The following is a 22,531-nucleotide window of genomic DNA, read 5'->3' as shown; positions in this document are numbered from 1 at the left end:
AAGGTTGCTGATGCTTGATGCACACGCAAGTACTTTGACTGAAGGTACTGGGGATTGAGCTACGCTACTGGGGTCCTTATATACATGAGGAGACCGCTTATCTAAGCTACTGTATAGTACGTTCCCACGACATACAAGGTAAGTGGCGTAGCCATGTGATAACACACAGATGACATCATAGATGACATCACGGACCCGGAGCTTCCCATAGAACCGGTCCGGCCTGTGATTGAACCCGGCAGCCCGGTAGGCGCCTTCCTAGTTCAACACAGTCACCCCAACTCTCCCGCTGGATACAACCGCTACGACCACTGGCCAAACTCGCTCGCTCATCTTCCGTCCCCTCGCGACCTTCTCGCCCAACGGGAGACGGAATTGGCCCTCTACCGTACGTGTTTGCGCTCGTTCACTCGAAGAGCACCGTCGGCGCTTCGTTTGAGGTCTTGCAACCTCACTCCCCGGCCCAATGCTCACGTTGCTGACCCAACCCAGTTCCATCATAAGCAGGCTCGCTCACGTAGGACCCTAGCTTGCATGCATCTGGCATGCAGGCATGGTCAACCAGGCGTACACACTCTTGGCGAGCATCTACGAGCATGCCCTCCACTCGCTCGCGGCGACGCCTTTCCTCATGCAGGGCGGGCTCCCCAGCGTGCCACGTGTCCGTCTCGGATTGCAGCTGCGCACGAAGGGCTTCAAATCCGATGCCCTAATGCCAATGCCAGGAGCGGGTTCGAGGCCCTCCGATCACAAATCCTGCGCGGCCGCCCCTCCCCCGAGATCATGTACATTTCCACGCTCTGCCCGCCACCGTCGCGACTCGCCGCCACCACCGTCGACCAAGAACGCTTCAAGTTCTCACGCGCGCATTGTTCTGCCCATGCGCGCACGCGGAGGCACACGCCGACCTCGTCGTCTGGGCCATGTCGCGCTGTTGCCCTCGCCACCGCCGCCGACCACCTTCTCACACGCGCATCATCCTGCTCACGCGCAGCAATCGCAGCTGCCGCCACAGCACCGCGCCTGACGCACAGAGAGCGGGAGAGGCTGGAGTCGCTGGAGCGTCACTGCGGCGACCCAGCTCAGGACACGGCTGAAGGTGCGTGGGCCGGCGAAGTGGCAGACTACGGGTGGTGTGCGGCTAGCGTGCGTTAAGGCGAGGAGGGCACGGCGCGTGGTTGCGTCGGCTGCGATTCACGCTGGGCCTGGCCCCTTCGCCCGCTGAGCCGCTCGATCAGTGCCGCCTCCTGCGCGCACAGCGCCGCCATCTCCCTCCGTGCGTCCCACACCTTTCATGTCAGCGCGCCCGCTGCGCTGGAAGCTGGAGTCATCGTTGAGCTTGCGGTCATCACCACGCTCCGCATCTAGAACACGGATTGCGTGGGCGACTCGGTGGAGGCGGGTGAGTCGATCTGGGCTGCCATGGCGTGCCAATATACGGATCATGGAATTGTAGAGTCCGTAGACGAGGTATAATGTACAGTAGTCTACCATCACAATCGATACATATTAGCTCTTATTCTCGGGTGGCGCCCATATACCGAGTGAGCACTTCCCTGCAATTGTGTGTCATTCCACGCTTTCGGCAAATTATCACGTCTCCATAGGTTGTGGCTCGTTCGGAGTCGTGCCGGTTCCGGAACGGAAATACTTGAGAATTACTGACTTGTTCTTCCATGGTCTGCATTGCACTGAGCTTTTTTGCTAACAGTCTCAGAATGACCGTTGATTACTGACTATCTCAGTCTTACCGAGAATATCTACTATTGCCCGGGAATTCCCAGGTGGGGATTTTCCTGATGTAGCACAAAAGGGAAACTAAGGCACAGCCTGGTCCATGGTGTTTGTTTGTTTGTTTGTTCCATTTAGTGTCGCTGAGGGCGGCGCCCTATGTAGACATAAACATGATGATCTATCCTACGGAGTCCTTGTCATCGTCCTCGCTTCGCTGCGCATGTCCGTCAGCCGCGATGGCGTCAGGAGTGTAGTATAGTAACACGGAATGTGGAGTAGTGGATTGTGATGAGAAATAGAGCAGCTCCGTCATGTCAGTTGGCCCCGCCCGTCTGCGCCTGTCAGCCTCCCTGTCGAGTCGGTCGTGTCTTCGCCCTGCCCGCGGTCTTCTTCGTCCCCTTTCCCTCCTCCTCTTTCAGCGATAGATCGCCGTAGGTCGCGGTGAATCGCCCCGTTTCGTGTATGTAGCGAAAGAGTGCCTTAGTCAGCGCTGGCGCGCTGAGAAGGCTTCGTATCGACTTCGCTGCTGGTCCGACGTCGCGTTCCAGTCGCGCTCTTGCCCGTGCGTGGCCCCGGCATTCTAGGAGGTAATGGTATACCGTCTCCTTCGCTCCTGAGTCACACCGTTGGCATATTGGTGAGTCGGCCTGTCGGATTCTGTGGAGGTACCGCTGGAGAGGGACGTGCTCCGTGCGTAGCATCAGGAAAACCGGAATTCCCTAATGAGATCTCATAACAACAGATGAGACAAACTTATGACAAAATAGATCTAATTAGTGACATTAGCTGTTAGTGAACTTTCCTCAACCCCAAAACTAATTTGCCCTAATTAGTCCATAATCCTGTCTAATCCTATGCTAATTCTGTATGAATGAGGCACAATGTACACTATGTAAGACACAGTCCTTCATGATAAGACTCTAATGAGACACATTCACTCTGAAATGAGTCCACAATACATGCATCAGATCACATAGGAGGGATACACATCTGCTCTGCTCACTGTCACACAGCATGTCATTACATAAGAAGAGATATATTGCACTACAGGACGATAGCAAGACTCTGTGCCCACATAGAGCACAGACAAACAGATACACTACTTACAGGTCTGTTGGCAGTACAGGAATAGAAGCAAGGCAGGAGCAGTGTAGACGAAGACTAGGCACTCACAAACATCAACCAGCTAGCTGTCGCGTGCACGGAAGGGAGAGTGTCAGCGCACTCAGTCAAACCGAACGTAAAATATACACACACCTGCAGCAGTCATCCACACCCAAGCACCTTCATCGATCGGCCGCGCGGCGGTAGCCCCACTGCTACAGTGCGCTTCTTGTGCGTATCTCGCGGGTTGGCGCGGGTGCGGGTACTGGCGACGGGTCGAGCGGGCAAGAATGCAAGTGACGGCGGGCGAGCGTGTACGTGAACAGCGGATCAACTTACGTGCAGGTGAAGAGAGGGAGGGACTGTAGAACCTCCTGCGCGCACGCCGCGGGGAGGAGGGGGCCTGGGGTATCTCAATGTGTGGCCGCTTGGGTTTGGAGAGGCCCTTCTTCTGACTCTCGGCGAGGACATGGGCAAGAAGGGGGTGGGCGTGCAGGCGTGCATGCGGACGATCGCACGCGAGGCGCGAGCTGGTAAACAGTGAGCGGGCGGGCATGCCCTGCCCGCTGCTGGTCACAGTGCGTATCACGGTCCGAGCGTGCAGCCTGTGCTGCGCGCGTGGCGTCCGCTCGTCGGCCGTCGTTGTGTATGGGGCATTTGCCCTGCCCGCTCGCGGTCGCCGTGCGTGTTGCCTGTGCGGGTAGTGCAACCGTTTGATTGCACGCCCGCTCCATATCCTCGGTCCTCGAATGCGTTTGAGACGCGGTGGTGAGGATGACTGAGCGTGCTGACGTACCTTATGTGCGCGTTCTCAGCCGCGCGCATCCTCTCCTCTCTTGCCCCATCCCTCGGAGAGTACCCGGCGACGCTCTTGCGGCGTCGCTGGCGGTATCTCCGGCTGACCGGACGCGGTTGGTGCTGCGCTGCTCGCGTTTGAGACGCGAGCGCGCAGACCTATGGCGCCGAGCTGGTGGCGCGGCCTTGCAGCGGTTTCCTGCGCGTCGCGTCGCCTTTCTTCGCGTTGAGTGCGGGATCGGCGGTGGTCTGCAAAGGCCGGGAGGCGGCGAGGCGCACGGAAGGTGTGCGCACTGCCTCGCCGTCGACTTCGCGCTGGTGCACCCTTCTTGACGCGGGGCTGGAGGGGTCGAGTGCGAGGGTGGAGGAGCGACGCGGGAGTCGAGCGCAGAGGCACGTGCTCGACGTGTTCGGGCGCTCGGGCGGTGGTGCGGTTCCCACGGCCGTTCGAACCAGCGCGTCTGGCGCCAAGCGAGTCGTGCCGGCCCGGGCCCATCAGGAAAAACGTTCGTGTCTTAAGTGGTCTTGTGGAGAGCCAAAAGTGACATTATGTGTCACTATGTGCCACAAGAGCCTTAAGGTAAGTCGATTTCTTAAATTGTCTTACTTAAGTTCCATTAAGTAACCAAAGTAAACACTCATTCCAAGCAAGAATGATGTTTTTTCATCATTACTGGGGTGACTTCTCTCATGATTCTGCTGTGTTTGTGCATATGCTGTCATAACAGGCATCCCAGATGCAAAAATGTTGCCCAAAATAATCTGCCATTTCCCAGAATTGAACCCCTGACCTGCTAAACTAATTTCCCACACTCCCAGCACAAACTTGTGACCACTACACCATAGGTCCCTGTGCTTGTTCCCTTCTACAATAACCTATATTGACTATCTTTCTGGACTTAGAGAAATCTGCAATTGCTGCCCCCTGTTAGCCCAGCCCCTGTGCATCCCTGGGCTCTCAGGCTGGCCTCATTTCTTCTTGGCACTATCTGTTGCCTTGCAGACCTTGTGTAGACTTACAATTTGCTCAAGGCCAGGCTTCTTGTCTCACTTTGTATGCTTAAATGTTCTTTTTCTGTCTTTCACCCTTAACAGGCCAAATATGTCCAAATCCTTGACAATATGACTTTGACCACATTGAGCAATCTGACATCTCATCATGCATATTTATTAGTTAAGAGGTCATTTGCCAACTAATGTGTACTTATGCATCTTAATCTGTAGTACTGAAGTTGCATATCCTCCAACTTGGGGACAAGACAAATTTCTCAAAGGTGCTATAGTTCACTTCAGCGGTCTTCATGCACATAGTGCACTTAATTGAGGAACACAAGTTATGAAAGATTGAATAAGATTAGGTGCTCTTCATTCAAGACTGCTGAAGTTAGAAGTGTTTTTCCTGATGGGACTGGCGGGTCCGCGGGTCCGGATCTGGCTACCCGTACCCCTACCCGGCGGTACCCGTACCCGTGACCCTCACGGGTTGCCCGTACCCCTGAAATGCACTACGCAACGCTCACCCGCCCATCCCCTCGCCTCGTTGCCCTCCCTACCCTCCGCCGGTACCCATACCCGCGGATGACCTGTACCCGCCCCCTCGCGCTCACCCGCGGACCCGCAGAGCTGCGCCTACCTGCATATGGCCTATATCCTCTGTTGTGAGTCTGTACCCAGGTGGGTTAGGGTACGGGTTGAGCTCGGGATACCCATGCATATACCCGTGCTCGGCCTTCTGAGGCTGGGACTGAGTGTGGTTTGTTAGTTTGTCTGGAGTCCCTAATGTTGAACTTCAACTGTTTTAGGTGTTATCACACGGGATAGGACTTATCCTTACCCGTTATGGACTTATGTTCTACTATGCTACATATTACATACATTCTTTTCGGATTTGATCCAGACCTGTAGCACATGATTAGATCTAGACCTTGATGGAACATTCCACCGCTTTCCAGCATGTTCCAGCACATTCCTTGATTGCATCATATCGCATCATCAAGCACATCGCTGTTCCAGTCCTTTCCATGACATTCCATCCATGGTGCAATATCGCCTCATCCTTGTGTATTCGCTCATTGCACCATATCGCTCCGTTATGACTCTACGCTGTTACGCTTACTGTACGATCATGTGATGGCTCTCTCATGTGTATATATACCGGGCTGGATACGCCCTAGAATGTAACGGTCTCTCCTCTCGTCTTAACGCCTCTGAGTCTTCCCTCTCAGCTCTTAAGAGATCTGTTGTAAGTCCTCCTTTACTACAGTGCTCTTTGTGCTCCTGTAGTATTCTTTTGTAGCCTTGCCTCAGGCTTGCCACAACACTCCTTGTTCATCACCTAATTAAACTGGTACCATAGCTTATCCTTCTTATGATTTGCTGTATCTGTCATTTGTCCTGTATGCTTGCCTGTCATTCAATAGATACCATTGGGATTTGTATCCAATGATCATGCCTGAGGACCTCATTGCATGCTTGTGCTGCATACAGAGGTCTCACTCTGATCAGCACTGAAGTGTATATGTCATAGCTATATAGTAGGCCATTGTATGTCTAAGTATACACACCATGTTTACAAATGATTTGCCAGTATGTCTACTTGGGATAATGTCATCACACTGTGTCATCATTAGTGGACATTATGTCCGTGAGGACTAATTATCCCAAATGAGAGTATGATTAGGGAGTCATGCATAATTTGCCCTAAATTAGTCAAAGTTAGGGAATTCAGGTTTTCCTGATGTAGTTGGATCAGGATGCTCGCATGTCGTCTCGGGAGTCTTTCAGCTAGTTTGCGGTACGCGTTTGAGGGCATGCCGCTGTCGATCCTGTCCATCTTCTCCACTCGCGGTTGGTCCATGGTGGGTTTGAGGTGGTGAGGCACAAGTCGTGAAGGAAGAGCACTGTAACCGAACAACATGTCTTTGTCAGGCACTCCGGGGAGGAGGGGCCGAGTTGGTGTACCGACCTTGGGCAGACAGAATGTAGCAATTCTCGAGCAACCTTGAGCCGGAAGTGTCCATGTCGTTGTAAGCACCAACGAAACATGATGCAATTTGATGACGCACTGTCGTGAGACAGCGCGGAGGCTTGGGTCGACACGGTCGGCCACCTTAATAAACGAACGGCTCGCAGACAAAGTATAAGCTTGGGGATAAGACGATGTCTCAGGTGGGATACTCACTTTCTGATGCCTTCGTCGCACCCATCTGACCGCGGCTTGACAGAGAGATGACCGCACCGGTACAGGTGGTGCAAGGAAGTGTAAATGTGTCTAACGATCCGATATGAGCAATGCGGTAATGTGTTCCCTTTCGCGTTGAGCTTGACACTACATGACTTGCTCCATCCAGTCAGTCCGCAGGTCCCGACAGACATCGCGAACCCTTGCAAAAGCAATGTAGTAGCTCTGCGCTGAGATCGTTTACCAATGTCATACAAGCAGTATATCTGTGACCACGAGCTTACCTCGCCTTCCAATTGTACTCCAGCACTGGACAACGTTCCCAGTGATTCCGCGGCTTCGCTGCAGACTGCATCCAAAAGCCCGAATACTCGAGGGAAGGCTGACGAGCCAACGGATAGGTACGGGCTTGAGCCTGATGTCATTGTTCGCGAAGAATCCTGTGCCAGAGTCAGGAAGTCGATAACTCTCATGAAAACAGACCGGAAAACTTAAGCATGGAATCCGCATCCAGTCCCCTACTGGGCTTGAACCGCTCGAACAGATACAACCTCCAGCGCGTTCACGCACTGCTCTGTGAAGTGCTGAAAGAGACGCGCGCTCGCAGAGCTACTAATGGGCAAGAACGCAGTTATCGAAGAACAAGTCGGAAAGCAATGCTCACATCCATTGACTTCAACAATGTCCAAAACGGTCCATAACACCGTAGCTGGCGAACCCAGTCCTCGTCAAACCGCGTAGCCCTAGCCGTCCCGACCGTAGCACAAGCCCGCTCACGGCGTCTCCACCTCGTCATCCGCACCATCGATATCCTCTGAACCGAACGAGTCCTCCTGGTCCTCGATCCCTTCCTGTCTGATAGGTCCCTCGAACACCATGGCGGTCAGCGTATGTGAGATGTACGTCCCGTCGCGGAAGTCCTTCGAGTTCGTTTGTCGGAGGTCGAGCATGAGCCGGCATAGTAGGATCGAGGTCATCCTGTGGCGCGCAAAAACGGGGCAAGAATCATCAAGCTCAAGGCGGAGGGACTGGCAGAAGGAATGGCATACACTGCGCTCCAGGTTGACACGGCATCGAGGAACTAGAACGTGCAGCACATGAGTGGACTCATGCCGTTCACCACAGCTTTTTCAAACCGACTCGCCTTAGGGTGGCTCAACCCGATCGCAATCCCCAACGCGTTGATCGCGAGGAGAAACCTGCCAACATTTTGTTCAACATCCAAGCCCACTGAGAAGCTACGCGACGTACCCGAAGTACACTGCAGCTAACATGTCGACAAGGCAAACGCACGCACGGTAGATCAGCACAGCCCCTGCCGGACAAACAGAACAATACGCACTGTCTTGCATGAGAATGACGGTCATGGTGCCGAGGCCCGCCGCGGAGCGGTCGTGGTGTCTAGATTCGGGACCAGCTGCGTCCCCGGCCGCATGCGTCACCCGCTTGATGCTCAGCCAAGTGAGGACCAGTGCGACGGCGTCGAAGATCACGGCGGACGCCCGTGCGCACATCATCCCTGCGTGTCGCGCATGAGTCGTCAGCAGTGTTACAGAGCCTGCGCACTTGAAATTGCACTCACCTCTGTTGAAGCCGAGGGCGCGGAGCCTGAGGTCAGATCGACAATACTGAAGGTGATCATCGAACGCACATGTCTCCGAGGAACTGCGTGTCGATGTCGCACGTCTGATATCGCGGCGTGAGGCGAGCGAGGTATGGCGCAGACAGAATGAACGTATACTATCGCAGAGACGCGTCAATCCGTTTCTGCACTTCACACATCAATGATGGCGTACCGTGGACATGACCGGGTTGACGAGACCAAGGGCGAGTGTGAACCCTAGCCGCCACCTGCTCCGACCAGAGAGCGCATATATGCGTACAGCAGTAAAAACTGAGGGGAAATGATTTAGTTCGGTTGACTAGCATCAATGAGAATACCTACCAGTTGAGCTCGTCAAGATCAAGACATCACCTGCCATCTCGAGGCGCATCATAACAGTGCAACTGTCAAGATAAGCACTCGTATATCTGTTTTTACGCTAAACGTCCTCTCACCTCTATACGCGCGGACACAAATGGGAAGTCAGCACTCACGTCTTGGAAATGAACGCACAACGGGTGTATGTATAGCTTACCATTTGAGTCTGCCAGCTACCCCAAGACAGATAGCCCAGAACGACCAAGATCGTATTGCACAGCGCGGGATAGCGCAGCGAGAAGAAGAGGATGGCACCCATCGAGGGCTTGAGCTTCCACATGAACTGCACCTCGCGCGTGAAGGTTATGAAGAAATCATAGCAGCATAGTGCTTGACAGCCCGACGTCAGTCCGGCGGGAGCGATAGGCAGTGGACTGTCATACCTTGAGCTGAGACGGTGAAGCAGTTCTCGAGGAACCTGAGCAAGAGGTGATATATAAAGCATCGCACTGGTACATGAAGCTAGCACGCACTCCTGTGAGATGATCGCTGCGACTTGGTTCGACATGTTCGGATTTGAGATCTCCGTCTAGGCGTGCAGGCGAACGACAGTCCTGGGCCAAGCGACAGAGAGGCCGGGAGTACATCTTGCGCCATATAAGTCCTCGCGCCTTCGCCGTATCTGTCAAACACTTGTACACGGCGCACACAGACCGCACTCCTACTGGTCGGAGAGAGGGAAGTCTGCCTATCAAGAACCACCGGTACACAGTACCACGCTTCTCGAATGGATGTGGAGCTCAACATATGGATAGGAGCCACTCTTGCTCTCGACCAGGCAATGTTGACACACATCTGCTTCTCCCCGCCACCTTCCTGATCGCCAACGATCCCGTAAAGAGAAATTATCTCTCGTCGTGGGCTCTACATCGAAGTTAGTATGACGGCGGCGCGTCTCTTCCGTCGTTCAGCCCGCTCTAGAGCCATATGGAGTTCAAGTAACGAGGTACAATCACCTTCGTGGGCACAGCATCGCGAGTAGGATCCACTACACCTACTGTTGCTGTGTGTGGTAACGGCGCCGGCGCCTCAGCTCCGATAGTGTTGCAGCGAAGACTGGCCGCTCCCACTGACCGAGACGGACAGCCTCTGTCAATGATGCTGCATCTGGTCGCGGCAAGGGAATGCCTCAGCGAGAAAGGGACGTGAGTCCGCCAAGGACCTGTCAACAATTGTCAGATAGAGGCTGTTCATAATGTGTTGTTTTCGCGTACCGAGGTCGCGCCAATGGCAGTGAGCACTGAGTAGCTGCCAAAGGATAGAGCGGACCAGCAGAAACAAGCTCCGAAATCTGTCGGACATACCACACCTGTACCACACAATGTTGAAAACAAGTATGCACGAGTTTCCCTCGTGTGCACGCACATATCTGTATGTGTATAGCTCGGGTGACTTAGACTAGTACGGACACTTGAACCTAAGTCAGCGCCGCCCTGCAGGCTTACGAGCAGCGTGAGTCACGGTAGCCTAGGAGGCTTTGCTTCGAGTCGTAGGACTGTTGGTTGCGACGCGACAAGATGCTTTCTGAACTTTTCACAAGTTGTCCAGATTATGTTCGGGCGAGAACTTCGGTAAACCCATAGCAGCATAAGTAGGAGAGCATGTATATGACTAGTAGGCGGCTTGGGAGAAGGTCTGGGCGCTAAGCGCGAGGTTGTGGCGTCGGGGAGATCAACTTCTGCTAAGTAAGTACTACATATAGAGTGGCTACACTCTTTGCTTACCGTGACCGTAATCCTAGGTCAGATCGCCTCTTCTCCTCAGCCATTCACGACAGGACCAACACAAGTGCTGCTTTGACACCATTGAACCGTTACCCACTACCAGCGTCACTGACGAGCCTCCTATATCGTGGCGCTTCTTGGCCAGGACAGTGAGATGGCGACTCATCGCGACTTTGCCTAGACCGACGCGAGGTCGAGCCGCGCTCCGGAGTCTCGCTTTCTTTGTTCGCATGCTCGAGCGATCTTCATTCTGGCAAATACACGGAGAACGGCGAGAGATTATTTGTTGGTTTTCCCAGTGATCCGAAGGGGCACCGGAGCTTTTCTTATCATCCTCGAATGACTGCATTGGCAACATGTGGGTAAACTCTCTCTCTCCCTCGTTCTTCATTGGGCAGCTCAGGTTGGACAGATCCCTGACCTGTTATAGGACTGGTATATCTGGGATCGAAGAGAAGGTGGAAACACGCTGCAGAAACGTGTAGGGACCTTAGTCTGAGAGCCGAAGACTGTCTATTCGCCTCTGGACCAGTCTCGCTCCACATCTCTATAGTCTACGCACTACCCCTCGACTCTGAATCGTCCGCTGCACTACTGGTTGCAGTAATCGACACTTCCAAAGCACGGCCAAGTTCAACAACCGGGAACCCGCGGCTTCGTCTATTCGCATCGTCATGAGTGCACCGTCCGGTACGTGAAGATTGCGCCTTCCTCATCAGACGGTCTCAGTTACCCGAATCTCAGGTGAAGCCAAACATATCTGCATCGTAGGCGGGGGGCCCGGGGGGTTGGCTGCGCTGAAAATGATCATGGATACTCCGCAATACAAGGACGGCCTCTGGCAGGCCACGGTCTTCGAGGAGCGCGAGAAAATAGGCGGTGTCTGGTAAGCACACACATATGCCATTTCTCTCAACCAAGATGCTATGTGAGGGTACGGTACAGGGTGCCCGCACCTCCCGTGGACGACCCGCCCGTGACCCCCCTCTACGATTCGCTGACCACCAACCTCCCCCACCCAATCATGTGCTACGAGTCTTTCCTCTTCCCGCCTTCGACACCGCTCTTCCCACCAGCCGCGACTGTCGAGAAGTACCTCTCCGACTACGCTGCGCACTTCAACCTCACCCCGCACATCCGCCTCCAAACACAAGTCAAGTCCGTCGACTGGCTTCCGGATGTGCAGAAGTGGAAGGTCCAGGTCCAGGCGCATGGTATACTGGAAGAACCCCTCTATGACCTGCTCATCGTCGCGAATGGGCACTATCGCTTGCCGCGGTACCCCACCACGCCCGGGCTCGACGCATGGCGCGCGGCGGGCAAGGCGACGCACTCCACATGGTACCGCCGCCCGGAGCACATGGGCAATACCGTTCTTGTTGTCGGGGGCGGGCCCAGCGGCACCGACATCTCCGCAGAGATGCGCACGGTCGCACACACCATCATCCATTCCATGAGCAACCCGCCGCCGCACAAGCCGCCGCTCAAGATCCAAGACCTCGACGGCGGGAGGTTCAAGATCCGCGGGCGGGTGGCCGCATTCGGGGACGTGAAGGAGGGCCGGGTCGTCTTTCAGGACGGTTCGGAGGAGGCGGGGATCGACCATTGTATCCTGGCGACAGGCTATCAGCATCACGATCCGTTCCTCCCGCCGACGCTGCTCCGAGTGGAGGTGCCTCCACCTGTGCCGCCTCTCCCGCCGATGCTCTACAACTCGACGTACCACATCTTCCCCGTCGCACGCCACCTCTTCCCGCTCTCTCAGTCCTTCCCGCCCTCGCGCATCGCGTTCCTCGGTTTACTGAAGGGCATCGCGCCCTTGCCTGTGATGGAGGCCCAAATCCGCGCCACACTCGCGGCCTTCGCGGACCCCTCTATCCTCAACACAGAGACGGAAGCGGCGGGCATCGTCGAGCGCTACGAGCACCTCCGCGCGCGCTTGGGGGCGGAGGCGAGCGAGTCGCACATCGCCGCGGCGTGGCACGTGTTCGCGCCGCAGATGCAGTTCGACTACCGCGACGAGCTGCACGAGCTGATCGGGTGCAAGGAGCGCGTCCCGAAGTGGGTGCGCGAGGTGTACGACAAGCGCGACGTGCTCCGTGCGGAGTGGCGCGAGCTCGAGCGGATCGGCGAGGCGGAGGAGTGGGTGCGGGGCGTCGGCGAGGGCGGCGTGGAAGAGTGGGTGCAGCTGATGCGGAAAGTGTGCAAGCGTGCGGAAGAGAGACCAAAGGAGGAGGTAAAAGACGGGCGTGAGGCGAGCCTTGCGCGCGCAGAGGGCGAGGATGGAGGCGAGGTGAGGATCGCACAAGCGCCCGCAGACGGAGCTATCGAGAAGGACGCATGGAGATGCGTCGTGCATTAAACGGGCCTAGATAAAGTATGCGGTATGTAACATATCTCATGATGTGTACAGTATTATCTATCAAGTGCAGTGTCTAATCCGATCATGAAAGAGAGCCCAGCCGGCCGAAGCAAAGGAGAGGTGCGTCGTTACATATGTCGTCGCAATCTGCATAATCGCGTTCAGCCTCCGAAAGCTGTCTCACTGTGGCAATATACCTTAGGTTGGTTGAGCCATTGGCTCAGACTTGACTGTCATGCTTTGATCTCCTCGACTCAAGAATTGAGGAGTCAAGCCGATGGCAGCATAGTCTCCCCTTTCATATCTCTCCAGGAAGGCTGTCATTCTCTGTGAATGCTCCTCCAGAGCCCTGGCAGCGTCTTCCGCGGAAGGCTGTGTACCCGCGTCGGTTCTCGCGACGTGGACTTTTTCCGCGAGATCCCGAAACTGCTCGCCCGAGAAAAGAGTCGTTCGTGATTTGCTCTCTGCTGACCCCTCGTCAGGAACAGGCCGCGCATGTGGCGTTGGCCCCGTACCTGTCTGGTCCTCTCGCTCGAGCTTCGGAGGCGCCGGGACCTCTTGCATGACCGGTGTTTGTAGTTGCACTGGGCTTGTGGGTTCAGGAGAACAGGAGCTTCCCGGAGTGGGTAGTTGGGAGGTCACAATTGGCTTCGAGGATTCCTGCCATGGCCGAGCTATTGAATATATGCTATCGAATACAAGGAGCAAAAATACCTTTTGCAGCTTGTCTCGCTGATGGTCAATCCACGTCTGGACATCGTCAAGGTGGCATCCGAGTCGCTTCGCCCATAGCGTCACTTCATACGGGGTAGGAATGGGAGACTCTCTGAGGAGGATGTGTAGCGCCGCCTTGATGCCATCTTGGCCCGCGATCGACGGATACACTTTTTAACAGCTTCAGTTTGCTAATCAATAAATGCGTGGGGCGTCGCAACGCACATATCTCCTCCGCCGACGAGGGGTTGGGCGCGATGTGGGTGTTCCTCGGCAACGACGCCCTCTTTGCCTTCACCGACGGCCCGCTCCCAGTGATCCCGTCCCGTTTCCGGTGGGCGGCCAGTCTCTGGTTGAGGTTTTCAAACTTGTAATGCTCACAGCCAGGCAGGGCCAGGATCCTTTGTAGGGTCTCCCGCTTCTGGCTTGTTGATGGGTATGGGTTGAGTCTGTACATTTCTATGGAAGAGCAACATGTCAGTAAGCATGAATGTTCGCTGTCGATCGAGTGAATCACCATCAACGAGTCGATAGCCCTCTTCGGAGATCCTCTTGTTGCGATTGTTGGCCTGTGTGGCTGGCCTCGTCATTGGGTACGGCGTAGGCGCCGTCGTCCCCGGCAGCGTCGTCCACCCAGGGGCACCTTCGAGTTCGTCGTGACCCATACCGACGGCGAGCTGCATCGTGCTCAGGCTGCCACTCATACCGCGATTGTGTGAGTTGAGGGGAAAGAGTGATGGGAGCAACGAGGCGAGGTTTTTCTTGCTAATATATTGGGGCCCGGGCGCGCCACTTTTATTCTATGTACCAAGCTCACTACCGGTCAGTCCTTTATCCTGCCAATCAATTGCCGGTTCCGGTAGTCGTTGGCAATTCAAATTAGGCTAGGCTGAATTGGGACGTTTTAGTACTGTTTGCGGGTCGGTACATGCGTCTTTTGTTCTGCATAGAATCGAGACCCTGAACCGGCCCTAAAGTATGCCGATAATAGCCCCCCTGTGAGCCGGCCCCCTATCCTGGCACCAAATTCAACTTCATTCCCTGTAATCGCGTTTACGATGGATTAACGCAAGCTACATCCGCGTACACGCAAGTTCGACATATGGCCTGAGAGGACACGGAATTCAGGCTGTGGAGGTTCAATGGGGGGAGGGTCACTGGGAGAAGGACATGATGATTTGCAATACAGCTGAGTAGAGAACAGCAGGCATGTGGTGTGAATCAGAAGGTCAATGCAGCATGTTGACTAGTGTGTTTTTAGTCTTATCCCTGGCAGAACCATTGAGCAGATGAGGCCATGCGGCTCAGGTGCTCTCGCTCAGGGGGTAAGAAGTCCGCCTGTTTGATCTTGACATCTACCTCGTCTTCGAGTCTCGCGAATGGCGTCGTGTTTGCTCTTCTCCACGCAAGCGGGCGACTCCAAACCTCGACTGTGTTGCAAGTAGGCGCGGGTGTACGTACTACAGTACGTTACGAAGCGACTGCGCATCGATATGGCACCGGCGGACAATGCTACAGTTCTTGAACACTTCGTGAGTGCCGTGCCAGTCCTCTGTCGTCAGCTGAGAAAGGCCCTGTCGAGCCCAAGACGCAGATGATAGCGATAAAAGACCGCATGTGCCCTTCATGTCCGGTCGCGCAGGGCCTCGAACCCGCCCCATACATTGTACGAACGCCTTCTATGCGCGAACCCGGCTTCTGTCGCGCCAGGCGATATATCGATCCCCATCGCAGGTTCTTGCTGCCAGGCCCTCAATGAGCGGGCTTCGCCTCACGAGAACACGAGATGGGTCGGCTGTGGGCTACGTTGCACGGTGCCCTTATTGCGCGCGAACGCAAGGTTCCGTCGGGCCAGGCGATGTATCGATCCCCCACGTCGGTCCTCCTTGCGGGGCCTCTCAGCGAAAGAGCTTCGTGTTCATGACAGACGCGGCTCGGCAAGTCCACTCTCGAACGCGCGAGGGCAGGCCCTTCTGCCAGTGCCAGGCCGGGCGCCGTATCGATCCCCATCCTCGCAGCGGGCGAGCTTCGGATACGTGCACACGAAGAGATCCAATTCCAGAAGGTCAATTGTACAAACTCGAAGACAAGGACAGTTGCGTACAATTAATGACTGGAGTTCCCGGACATGCCACGCGTTCGAGTTGGTCTCGGGCGGGCGGGTCTGTCCCAGCTTGAGCGTCCCCGGACTCGGACCCCGGCAGTGCTGCCTCCAGGGCCCAGGCTCCGTCTAGCGATGGGCGCGTTGCAGTCGCTTGCGAACTCTCGCTTGGGTGCATGGGAGTCTTCGACGGCGCCGGGCGTGGCGCACCTTCGTAGCGGATGAGACTTTGGTTCCTGCGGGAGCCGACGAGCCGTTCCGAGTCAACGAACGGGAAGCACCCTCAGGCTCGCCCGACGGTCGAACCGGGAGGGGGGGCGTTGATCGTGTCTCTGTCGGTGCTATACGCGCTCGGCTCGAAGGTTGGCTGAACAAATACCTGTAGTGCTTTCTGGTCATCAGAGCCCTTCAGGTTGACGTGTGTCATGATGCCTTTGGACCTCGTGTTTGGGGCGGGGGCGGGGCGTAGCACGCTCAATAGTGTGGATCGCGCACGGATTGCCCGGACCTTTAACCTAATGACCAATCTCACTGGTAAGTGTACCAAGTACCAATTGAGTGTTCCTCCCTGATGCGATATCTCGTTGGTAGAATACGCACTTCGTCTTTTGTCTGTGGATAGCCCGTGTCAGCGAGTTCATCAGCGTAGACATGTATGTCTGAGCTTTGCATACCTACTACAGGTCCGCATGTAGACCCGCGACATGTCCTGACATGGACGTCGGCGCCATGTTTGCTGTACGTCGAGACATCCATGGAAGCGTGCCTCTGGCGGCTGCGATGTGATGCCGCCCCGCTATGACATGACATGCCCAAGTCACGTAAGTAGACACAACCCGCTGCAGTAGATGGAGGGCGCTCCATGAGACAACCTGTCAGCGCGCGCTCCCGAGGCCGCTGTCACATGCATGGCGTGGTGCGCTCCGAGTCCATGATCGTCGCTCACCGATGTCTGTCGCTGCGATCGTCGGCGACCTGCGTCCATGCTTGAGGCGACAGCGAGCGCGCTTCCTTCGAATCTGGACTCTTCCATCTCTCCCGCGAGCCGTTGACAGCTGCCTCCCGGGCCTGGAAGTGTCAAACATGCCCAAGCATGGAAGCGAACATACCAACAACAGCCGCGCTCCTCGAGAGGGTCTCCAGAGTTTATATAGGGCCGGATCTGGTTCAACGAACACCTCAACTCTCCCTTCCGTACTGCCCGAGTAATGCATAAGACGGACCTGGTGAGAAGCGCGCACATATCCGGCCTATCCTTTGCTGACTTTGATGTGCGCCAGTGTTGGCGTCCGAACGGGGCCTTCCGTGCAGGCACGCTCGGTCGGATGCACTGAGATGAATGCAGCGTGCAAGGCACGACACCGGGACCGGCAGCAGGAGCGCCCGGGCGTGGCAGCAGGCGGGGCGTGGGCAGCGTTGGAGGCGGCGGGGGTGGCAGCAGCGGCAGGCGTCGGGCGAGGTGGCTGCGACAGGGGCGGCGGTGACGTCGTCGGGGCGAGCGCAGGACGGCGCCACGCTCTGGCCACGCTGGAGGCGGCGGCACGACGCGTGACGTCGGTGCCTTGGGGCGGGCTTCCCGATAAGGGAGTGGGAGTTTTGACTGGCAGGCGAGGGCGAGTGGCTGGCCTGGTCTTCATCCGCCAGCCGTCTCCTGTCCTTTCCCGCCCGCATCCGTTCCTTACCAGCCATCATAGTGGAAATCGCCCGGTGATGTCAGTCTGCGCCTCCGTTATATCCTGGCCCTCCACTCATCCCCCACAGCTGTTCACGACCTTCACGACCCCGCCCACCAGACGACTGGCCATCATGTGCGTCGCCTCCTTCGTTCATCCGCGCGCGCTGGCTGACCCCCGTCCGCAGGTCGTCCGGCATCTCCGGTGCCTCCACCTACTCAACCTCTACATTCTCTACCGCCCTTGTCTTCAACGCCGCCGTGTTTGGCGGCGAACTGCTCGCATTCACTCTCCTACGCCCTTACTTCCCTGCCATCTACCAGCCGCTCACATACATCCCTCCCGAAGAGTGTGTCTCTCGCTGTGCATGCACCCAACCGCTGCTGACTTTTCTGCAGCAAACGCTCTCCTGAGCTCTCCCGCAACATCTTCCTATGGCCGTGGGCCGTGTATCGTGCCAATTATGCAGACATCAAGGCTGTCAATGGCCTCGACGCGTACTTCTTCGTCCGCTTCCTCCGCATGATGGTCCGCGTTATGGTCCCCATCTGGCTCATCTCATGGGTCGTCCTCCTCCCCGTCTTCTCCGTTGGCACTTCTAGCCCCACGAGCGACAGCCTCACCCAGTTCCAGTTCGGAAATGTAGGCAGTGGTGATCAGCCACGTCTTTGGGCGCCATTGGTCCTCGCATGGGTGTTCACAAGTGAGTGTGCGTCGTGTCGGCCCACAATTGCCACTGACCTCCACCAGTCTGGATCCTCTGGAATGTCCGCTTTGAGATGGGACACTTTGTGACTACCCGCCAGCGGTGGCTCATCGATCCTAACAACTCGTCGACGGCGCAGGCAAATACCATACTCGTCACTGGTGTGCCGCAACGGTACTTGACGGAGGCGGCACTGAAGGAACTGTTTACCTACTTGCCTGGCGGCGTCGCGAAAGTCTGGCTAAACAGGTGCGCCTCTATCTTACCCTCGCGCATTCTAACTCACCGTCCCGCAGAGACCTGAAGGAAATGCCGGACTTGTACGAGCGCCAGGTGAAGGCGTGCAAGGTACTCGAATCTGCGGAGACGAGCCTCATGAATACCGCCGTTACGCGGCACAACAAACAGAACAAGAAGCAGGCGAAGGCGGCAAAGAAGGCGGCAAAGAAAGGAAACCCGCCGCCGTCGACCGCAGACCCGTCTTCTGACGACCGCCGTCTGACCGACCCCAGCATTGCAGACACAGAGCGCGGCGACGGCTTCGCGGACAAGCTCGTCCCGCGCAAGAAGCGTCCCACGCACCGTCTCCCTCTTCTCTCCTTCCTCCCGTCCCTGCCCCTCGTCGGCAAGCAGGTCGACTCGATTGAGTGGGCGCGCGAGGAGATCGCAGTTACTACCGAGGAGCTCCGCAAAAAGCGGCGTGAGCTCGCGCGCGAGGTCTCGAAGGGCCACAGCGTGCCGCCGGCCGTCGACGAGAGCAAGCCGGACGCACTCAAGCCTGACGCGCACAGCGAGCAGGTCTACCCGCCGCTCAACTCTGCCTTCGTGCTCTTCAACCAGCAGATCGCCGCGCACCTCGCCGCGCAGAGCCTGACGCACCACGCGCCGTACCGCATGGCGGAGAAGCAGGTCGGCGTCGTGCCGGACGACGTGATTTGGGGCAACTTGAACTTGAACCCGTATGAGGCGAAGGTGCGCACGGCGCTCAGCTGGGCGGCGACGCTCGGGCTGATCATCCTTTGGTCGTTCCCTGGTGAGCATTCCGCTCTTCGCTCTGACTAGGGGCCTCGGTGCTGACGCATGTTGCAGTCGCCTTCGTCGGTGCGGTGTCGAACGTCGCGTCGCTGTGCACAACGTACACCTGGCTCGCGTGGCTCTGCAAGCTGCCGTCGCCCATCATCGGCATCATCTCCGGTATTCTGTCGCCCGTGCTGCTCGCGGTGCTCATGATGCTCCTCCCGATCATCCTGCGCATCTTCGCGAGGCTGGAGGGCATGACGACGCGCACGGCGATCGAGCTCAGTCTCATGAACCGCTTCTTCATCTTCCAGATCATTGTACGTCCTTGCCAATCCTGAATCCGTGGGGGGACACACTTACGAGCTTTGTGTCTTGTAGCACTCGTTCTTGATCGTCACGCTGGCGTCGGGTATCATCGCTGCCTTGCCCCAGTTGGTCGAGAACACGAGCTCGATCCCGACCATCCTTGCACAGAATCTGCCCAAGGCATCTGTGTTCTTCCTCTCGTGCGTATCATCGCTCCCCTTCGCCGCCGAAGGGCGTCTCATACTGATTCGCGTGCAGGTTTATCATTCTGCAGGGTTTGTCCGGAACGGCGACGGGCTTCCTCGCATACATTCCTCTGGCGATCTACTACGTGAAGCTGTACCTCACCGGGAGCACGCCGCGCTCGATCTACAACATCAAGTACAAGCTTCGGTCCGTCGAGTGGGGTACCACGTTCCCCACGGTCACCCTCCTCGTGTGCATCAGTACGTCCTACTAACGCCCTCCTCGATCTTGCTCGGTGTTGACCCTCCACCCCTCGCAGCCATAGCGTACTCGGTCATCTCGCCGATCATCAACGGTCTTGCGGCGGCGACGTTCTTCCTGTACTACATGCTCTGGAAGTACCGCTTCCTCTGGCAGCTCGGCCAGCCGCGCTCGACCGAGAGCGGCGGGCGGTTCTTCCCCAAGGCCATGCAGCACATCTTTGTCGGGCTGTACATCGAGGAGATCTGCCTCGCGGCGCTGTTCTTCCTCGCGCGCGACCAGGACGGGAAGGCGAGCGCGGTGCCGGAGGGCGCGTTGATGATCGTGTTGGTCGTGTTCACGGTACGTCCGAGGCATCATCCGACATGCGGAGTGGAGTGGGGGTAGCTGACTGTTGGGTCTGCAGGCGTTCTTCCACCTCATCCTCGACAACTCGTATGACCCGCTGATACACGTGCTCCCGCTGACCCTCGCGGACCAGGACCAGGAGCTGCCGGACCCGAACCGCCAGGCGACGGAGCGCGCGCTGGGCGACAGCGCGTCGGTCACGAGCGTGGACGCGGCGCAGACGGAGAAGCGCCGCGGCCAGGAGGTGCGCGCGCGCCCGGGCTCGCAGGCGTCCGAGTCGGGCGACTCGGGGAAGGCGCGCGCGAAGACGAGCGAGCGCGGCGGGGCGGGCGCGGAGTCGCTCGCGCCGGGCGGCGACGGGGAGAGCCACCGGCTGAGCCAGTTCAGCGTGGCGGGGATCGACGAGGAGGAGGGCCCGAAGGACTTTTACCACCCGGCGAGCGTGGAGCCGCAGCAGACGATATGGATCCCGCGCGACCTGCTGGGGCTGGGCGAGGCGGAGGAGGCGGAGATCCGCGAGCGGGGGATACGCGTGTCGAGCAGGGATGCGCGGATGGACGAGAAGGGCCATGTGGATATCTCGGGGGCGCCCCCGGATTATACGGAGGCGGTGCGGTGAGTTGCGCGTGCTGCCTGGAGGCGGGGCTGGAGGTGGAGGGTAGTTTTGTGGGAGGCTCTTGGTTTCGTTGTATGATTCCGTTGACTGCTCTGCTCTGCGCGGGCGTCGTGACTCGTGACTCAGAAGGACCCCAGTTATATACTTACACCGCACACGTTCAAGTTCTCTGCACATTGTAGTCTTCCGTTCCGTTCCGTTCTTGCAGTGCCTCTTTGACTGGAATCGTTACTGGCGGCGCACATCGACTAGATACTTTGTATTATTAGTACCTCCGCGCGCGACGCCGGGGCAGTTGTGTAGCAGTCATTAATTGCCGCTCCTCGCAATGCATACCCATATACATTCTAGAACACTTATCGTCCTTCGTTGTCTCATCATCTTCAATCACTGCGTTCAAGAGCCGTATCTTTCGAGCTTGGGGTAGATAGGTGTAGCAGTGGTACGGTTGAGTAGACGTATGTAGACAGACGTGAATGCTACAGTGAGTAGGTTGCATGTGTGTGCGTGTTCATTGTCTGAAGAAAAAAATATACACTGACGGCGGACATATCATGTAATCCCACATTGTATTAGGTCCCAGTGCGTGCATCTAACCGCATGTAGCCGCAGCGTAGCTAGGCGATGTACTTGGTGCTGTGTAGAGCCCTGCCGTCGCAATGTACACTCATGTATGCCATATTTTCGATCGTACTGCTGTACTTATGTATGTCATGTTAGGCTACCTCAGCTTACGGTGGTCTACGCTTGCAAAACACAGCTGAGATAATCGTGTCATTTAAATTACACCGAAACGGGTACACAGTTACGATCACGTGGGACGACGCGCGCGGCGTGCGGTTCCGCCCTGCATACACGCTCCTCCTGGTCCGGCCGTCCATTTCTTGCCACCTTCGCCATGTTGTCTTGGGATCCCTCCTCCTCCGGTTGGTCAAGCTGCACAGCGAGGTCGAGAAGCTCAAGGCCGACTTAGCTGAGCTCCGAGTCAAACATGCTCGGGAGGAAGAGAAGGACTGTGGCGATGGTGAAGCAGGGATGAAGGCGGGGATGATGGGAACGACGAAGGAGACGTCAGAGCACCCGCTTGGAAGCGACACAAGGCTAACAACCAGAGTCAGATGCTGAGTGTCGTAAGATATATGAAGGCACTCACTCTAGACCAACTAACTGTCACTGGGACCGAGCTCTGGGCATGCTCCCATCAATGTATGCGGATGATATCTGGCGCTGAGGGTGTCATCAGAAATCCGTGGTGACCGCAATGCAGAATCTTACTGGCTTAGGGCCAAATCCATCCCCCATTGGTGGTCCACCTGCAGCCGAGAATGATGATGACCTCGCAAATGAAGAAACGGCGGGGCGGCCATGGCACCAGTCAACTCGTCAATGACCGCTTGCGGCGTCGAAAGTAGCCTGTATGGGTATCTTGAATCATCTAGAGACGTGCTCTTACCTGTGTGTTCTTGTTCTTGGGCGGCATTTTGCCGAGGTTGACGACGTGATGGACGTTCAGGACAACGTACAGAAGGCAAGAAAATGAAGATTTTATGGTCCCATGCAACAGTGTTAGTCTACGTACGACTACTTAGCATAAGAGGGATGCGTATAGCCAAGTATACCAGAAGGCGATGAAGGTAGACCATGCGGTGACGGGGCGATGTTCGCCCACGTAGGGCTAGACGCCTAGGCTTATGTAACCTCATGTAACCAAAGTCGGAT

General features: G+C 56.6%; 5 protein-coding genes across 5 annotated transcripts; 2 read left to right on the top strand and 3 right to left on the bottom strand.

Annotated features, from left to right (window-relative positions):
• Nucleotides 1-6,083: 6,083 nt before the first annotated feature.
• On the bottom strand, nt 6,084-7,429 carry C8Q71DRAFT_198634 (uncharacterized protein). Its single transcript, XM_047916935.1, has 5 exons — nt 7,099-7,429; nt 6,815-7,039; nt 6,599-6,758; nt 6,395-6,533; nt 6,084-6,333 (listed from the first exon to the last, which is right to left on the bottom strand). Exons 1-4 carry the CDS (start codon nt 7,167-7,169, stop codon nt 6,414-6,416), a joined length of 576 nt encoding a protein of 191 aa, XP_047776111.1. The 5' UTR covers nt 7,170-7,429; the 3' UTR covers nt 6,084-6,333; nt 6,395-6,413.
• A 158-nt stretch (nt 7,430-7,587) lies between these two features.
• C8Q71DRAFT_725969 (uncharacterized protein) lies at nt 7,588-9,303 on the bottom strand (the record flags this gene model as incomplete). The annotated part of the gene is made up of 12 exons (XM_047921734.1): nt 7,588-7,792; nt 7,951-8,013; nt 8,066-8,081; nt 8,157-8,333; nt 8,397-8,422; nt 8,466-8,554; nt 8,611-8,708; nt 8,760-8,821; nt 8,912-8,913; nt 8,953-9,125; nt 9,179-9,213; nt 9,269-9,303. The coding sequence occupies 12 exons, from the start codon at nt 9,301-9,303 to the stop codon at nt 7,588-7,590; spliced, it is 981 nt and encodes a 326-aa protein (XP_047776110.1).
• Nucleotides 9,304-11,193: 1,890 nt separating this feature from the next.
• C8Q71DRAFT_798392 (FAD/NAD(P)-binding domain-containing protein) lies at nt 11,194-12,958 on the top strand (the record flags this gene model as incomplete). The annotated part of the gene is made up of 4 exons (XM_047925810.1): nt 11,194-11,209; nt 11,264-11,405; nt 11,465-12,768; nt 12,933-12,958. The coding sequence occupies 4 exons, from the start codon at nt 11,194-11,196 to the stop codon at nt 12,956-12,958; spliced, it is 1,488 nt and encodes a 495-aa protein (XP_047776109.1).
• Nucleotides 12,860-14,453, bottom strand: C8Q71DRAFT_775140 (uncharacterized protein). The gene is made up of 6 exons (XM_047924584.1): nt 14,113-14,453; nt 13,821-14,054; nt 13,596-13,765; nt 13,397-13,541; nt 13,079-13,345; nt 12,860-13,028 (listed from the first exon to the last, which is right to left on the bottom strand). The coding sequence occupies exons 1-5, from the start codon at nt 14,297-14,299 to the stop codon at nt 13,080-13,082; spliced, it is 1,002 nt and encodes a 333-aa protein (XP_047776108.1). The 5' UTR covers nt 14,300-14,453; the 3' UTR covers nt 12,860-13,028; nt 13,079.
• A 2,731-nt stretch (nt 14,454-17,184) lies between these two features.
• On the top strand, nt 17,185-20,946 carry C8Q71DRAFT_198546 (DUF221-domain-containing protein). Its single transcript, XM_047916934.1, has 11 exons — nt 17,185-17,408; nt 17,458-17,504; nt 17,557-17,718; nt 17,768-18,072; nt 18,120-18,324; nt 18,372-19,108; nt 19,165-19,412; nt 19,474-19,601; nt 19,660-19,847; nt 19,907-20,190; nt 20,255-20,946. Coding segments are annotated over exons 2-11 (2,820 nt in total). The 5' UTR covers nt 17,185-17,408; nt 17,458-17,502; the 3' UTR covers nt 20,816-20,946.
• Nucleotides 20,947-22,531: the final 1,585 nt, after the last annotated feature.

This window comes from Rhodofomes roseus, assembly GCF_022264815.1.
Source record: "Rhodofomes roseus strain CIRM-BRFM 1785 chromosome Unknown C8Q71scaffold_19, whole genome shotgun sequence".
Lineage (NCBI taxonomy): Eukaryota > Fungi > Basidiomycota > Agaricomycetes > Polyporales > Fomitopsidaceae > Rhodofomes > Rhodofomes roseus.
This window is presented reverse-complemented; position numbering and strand designations above follow the sequence as displayed.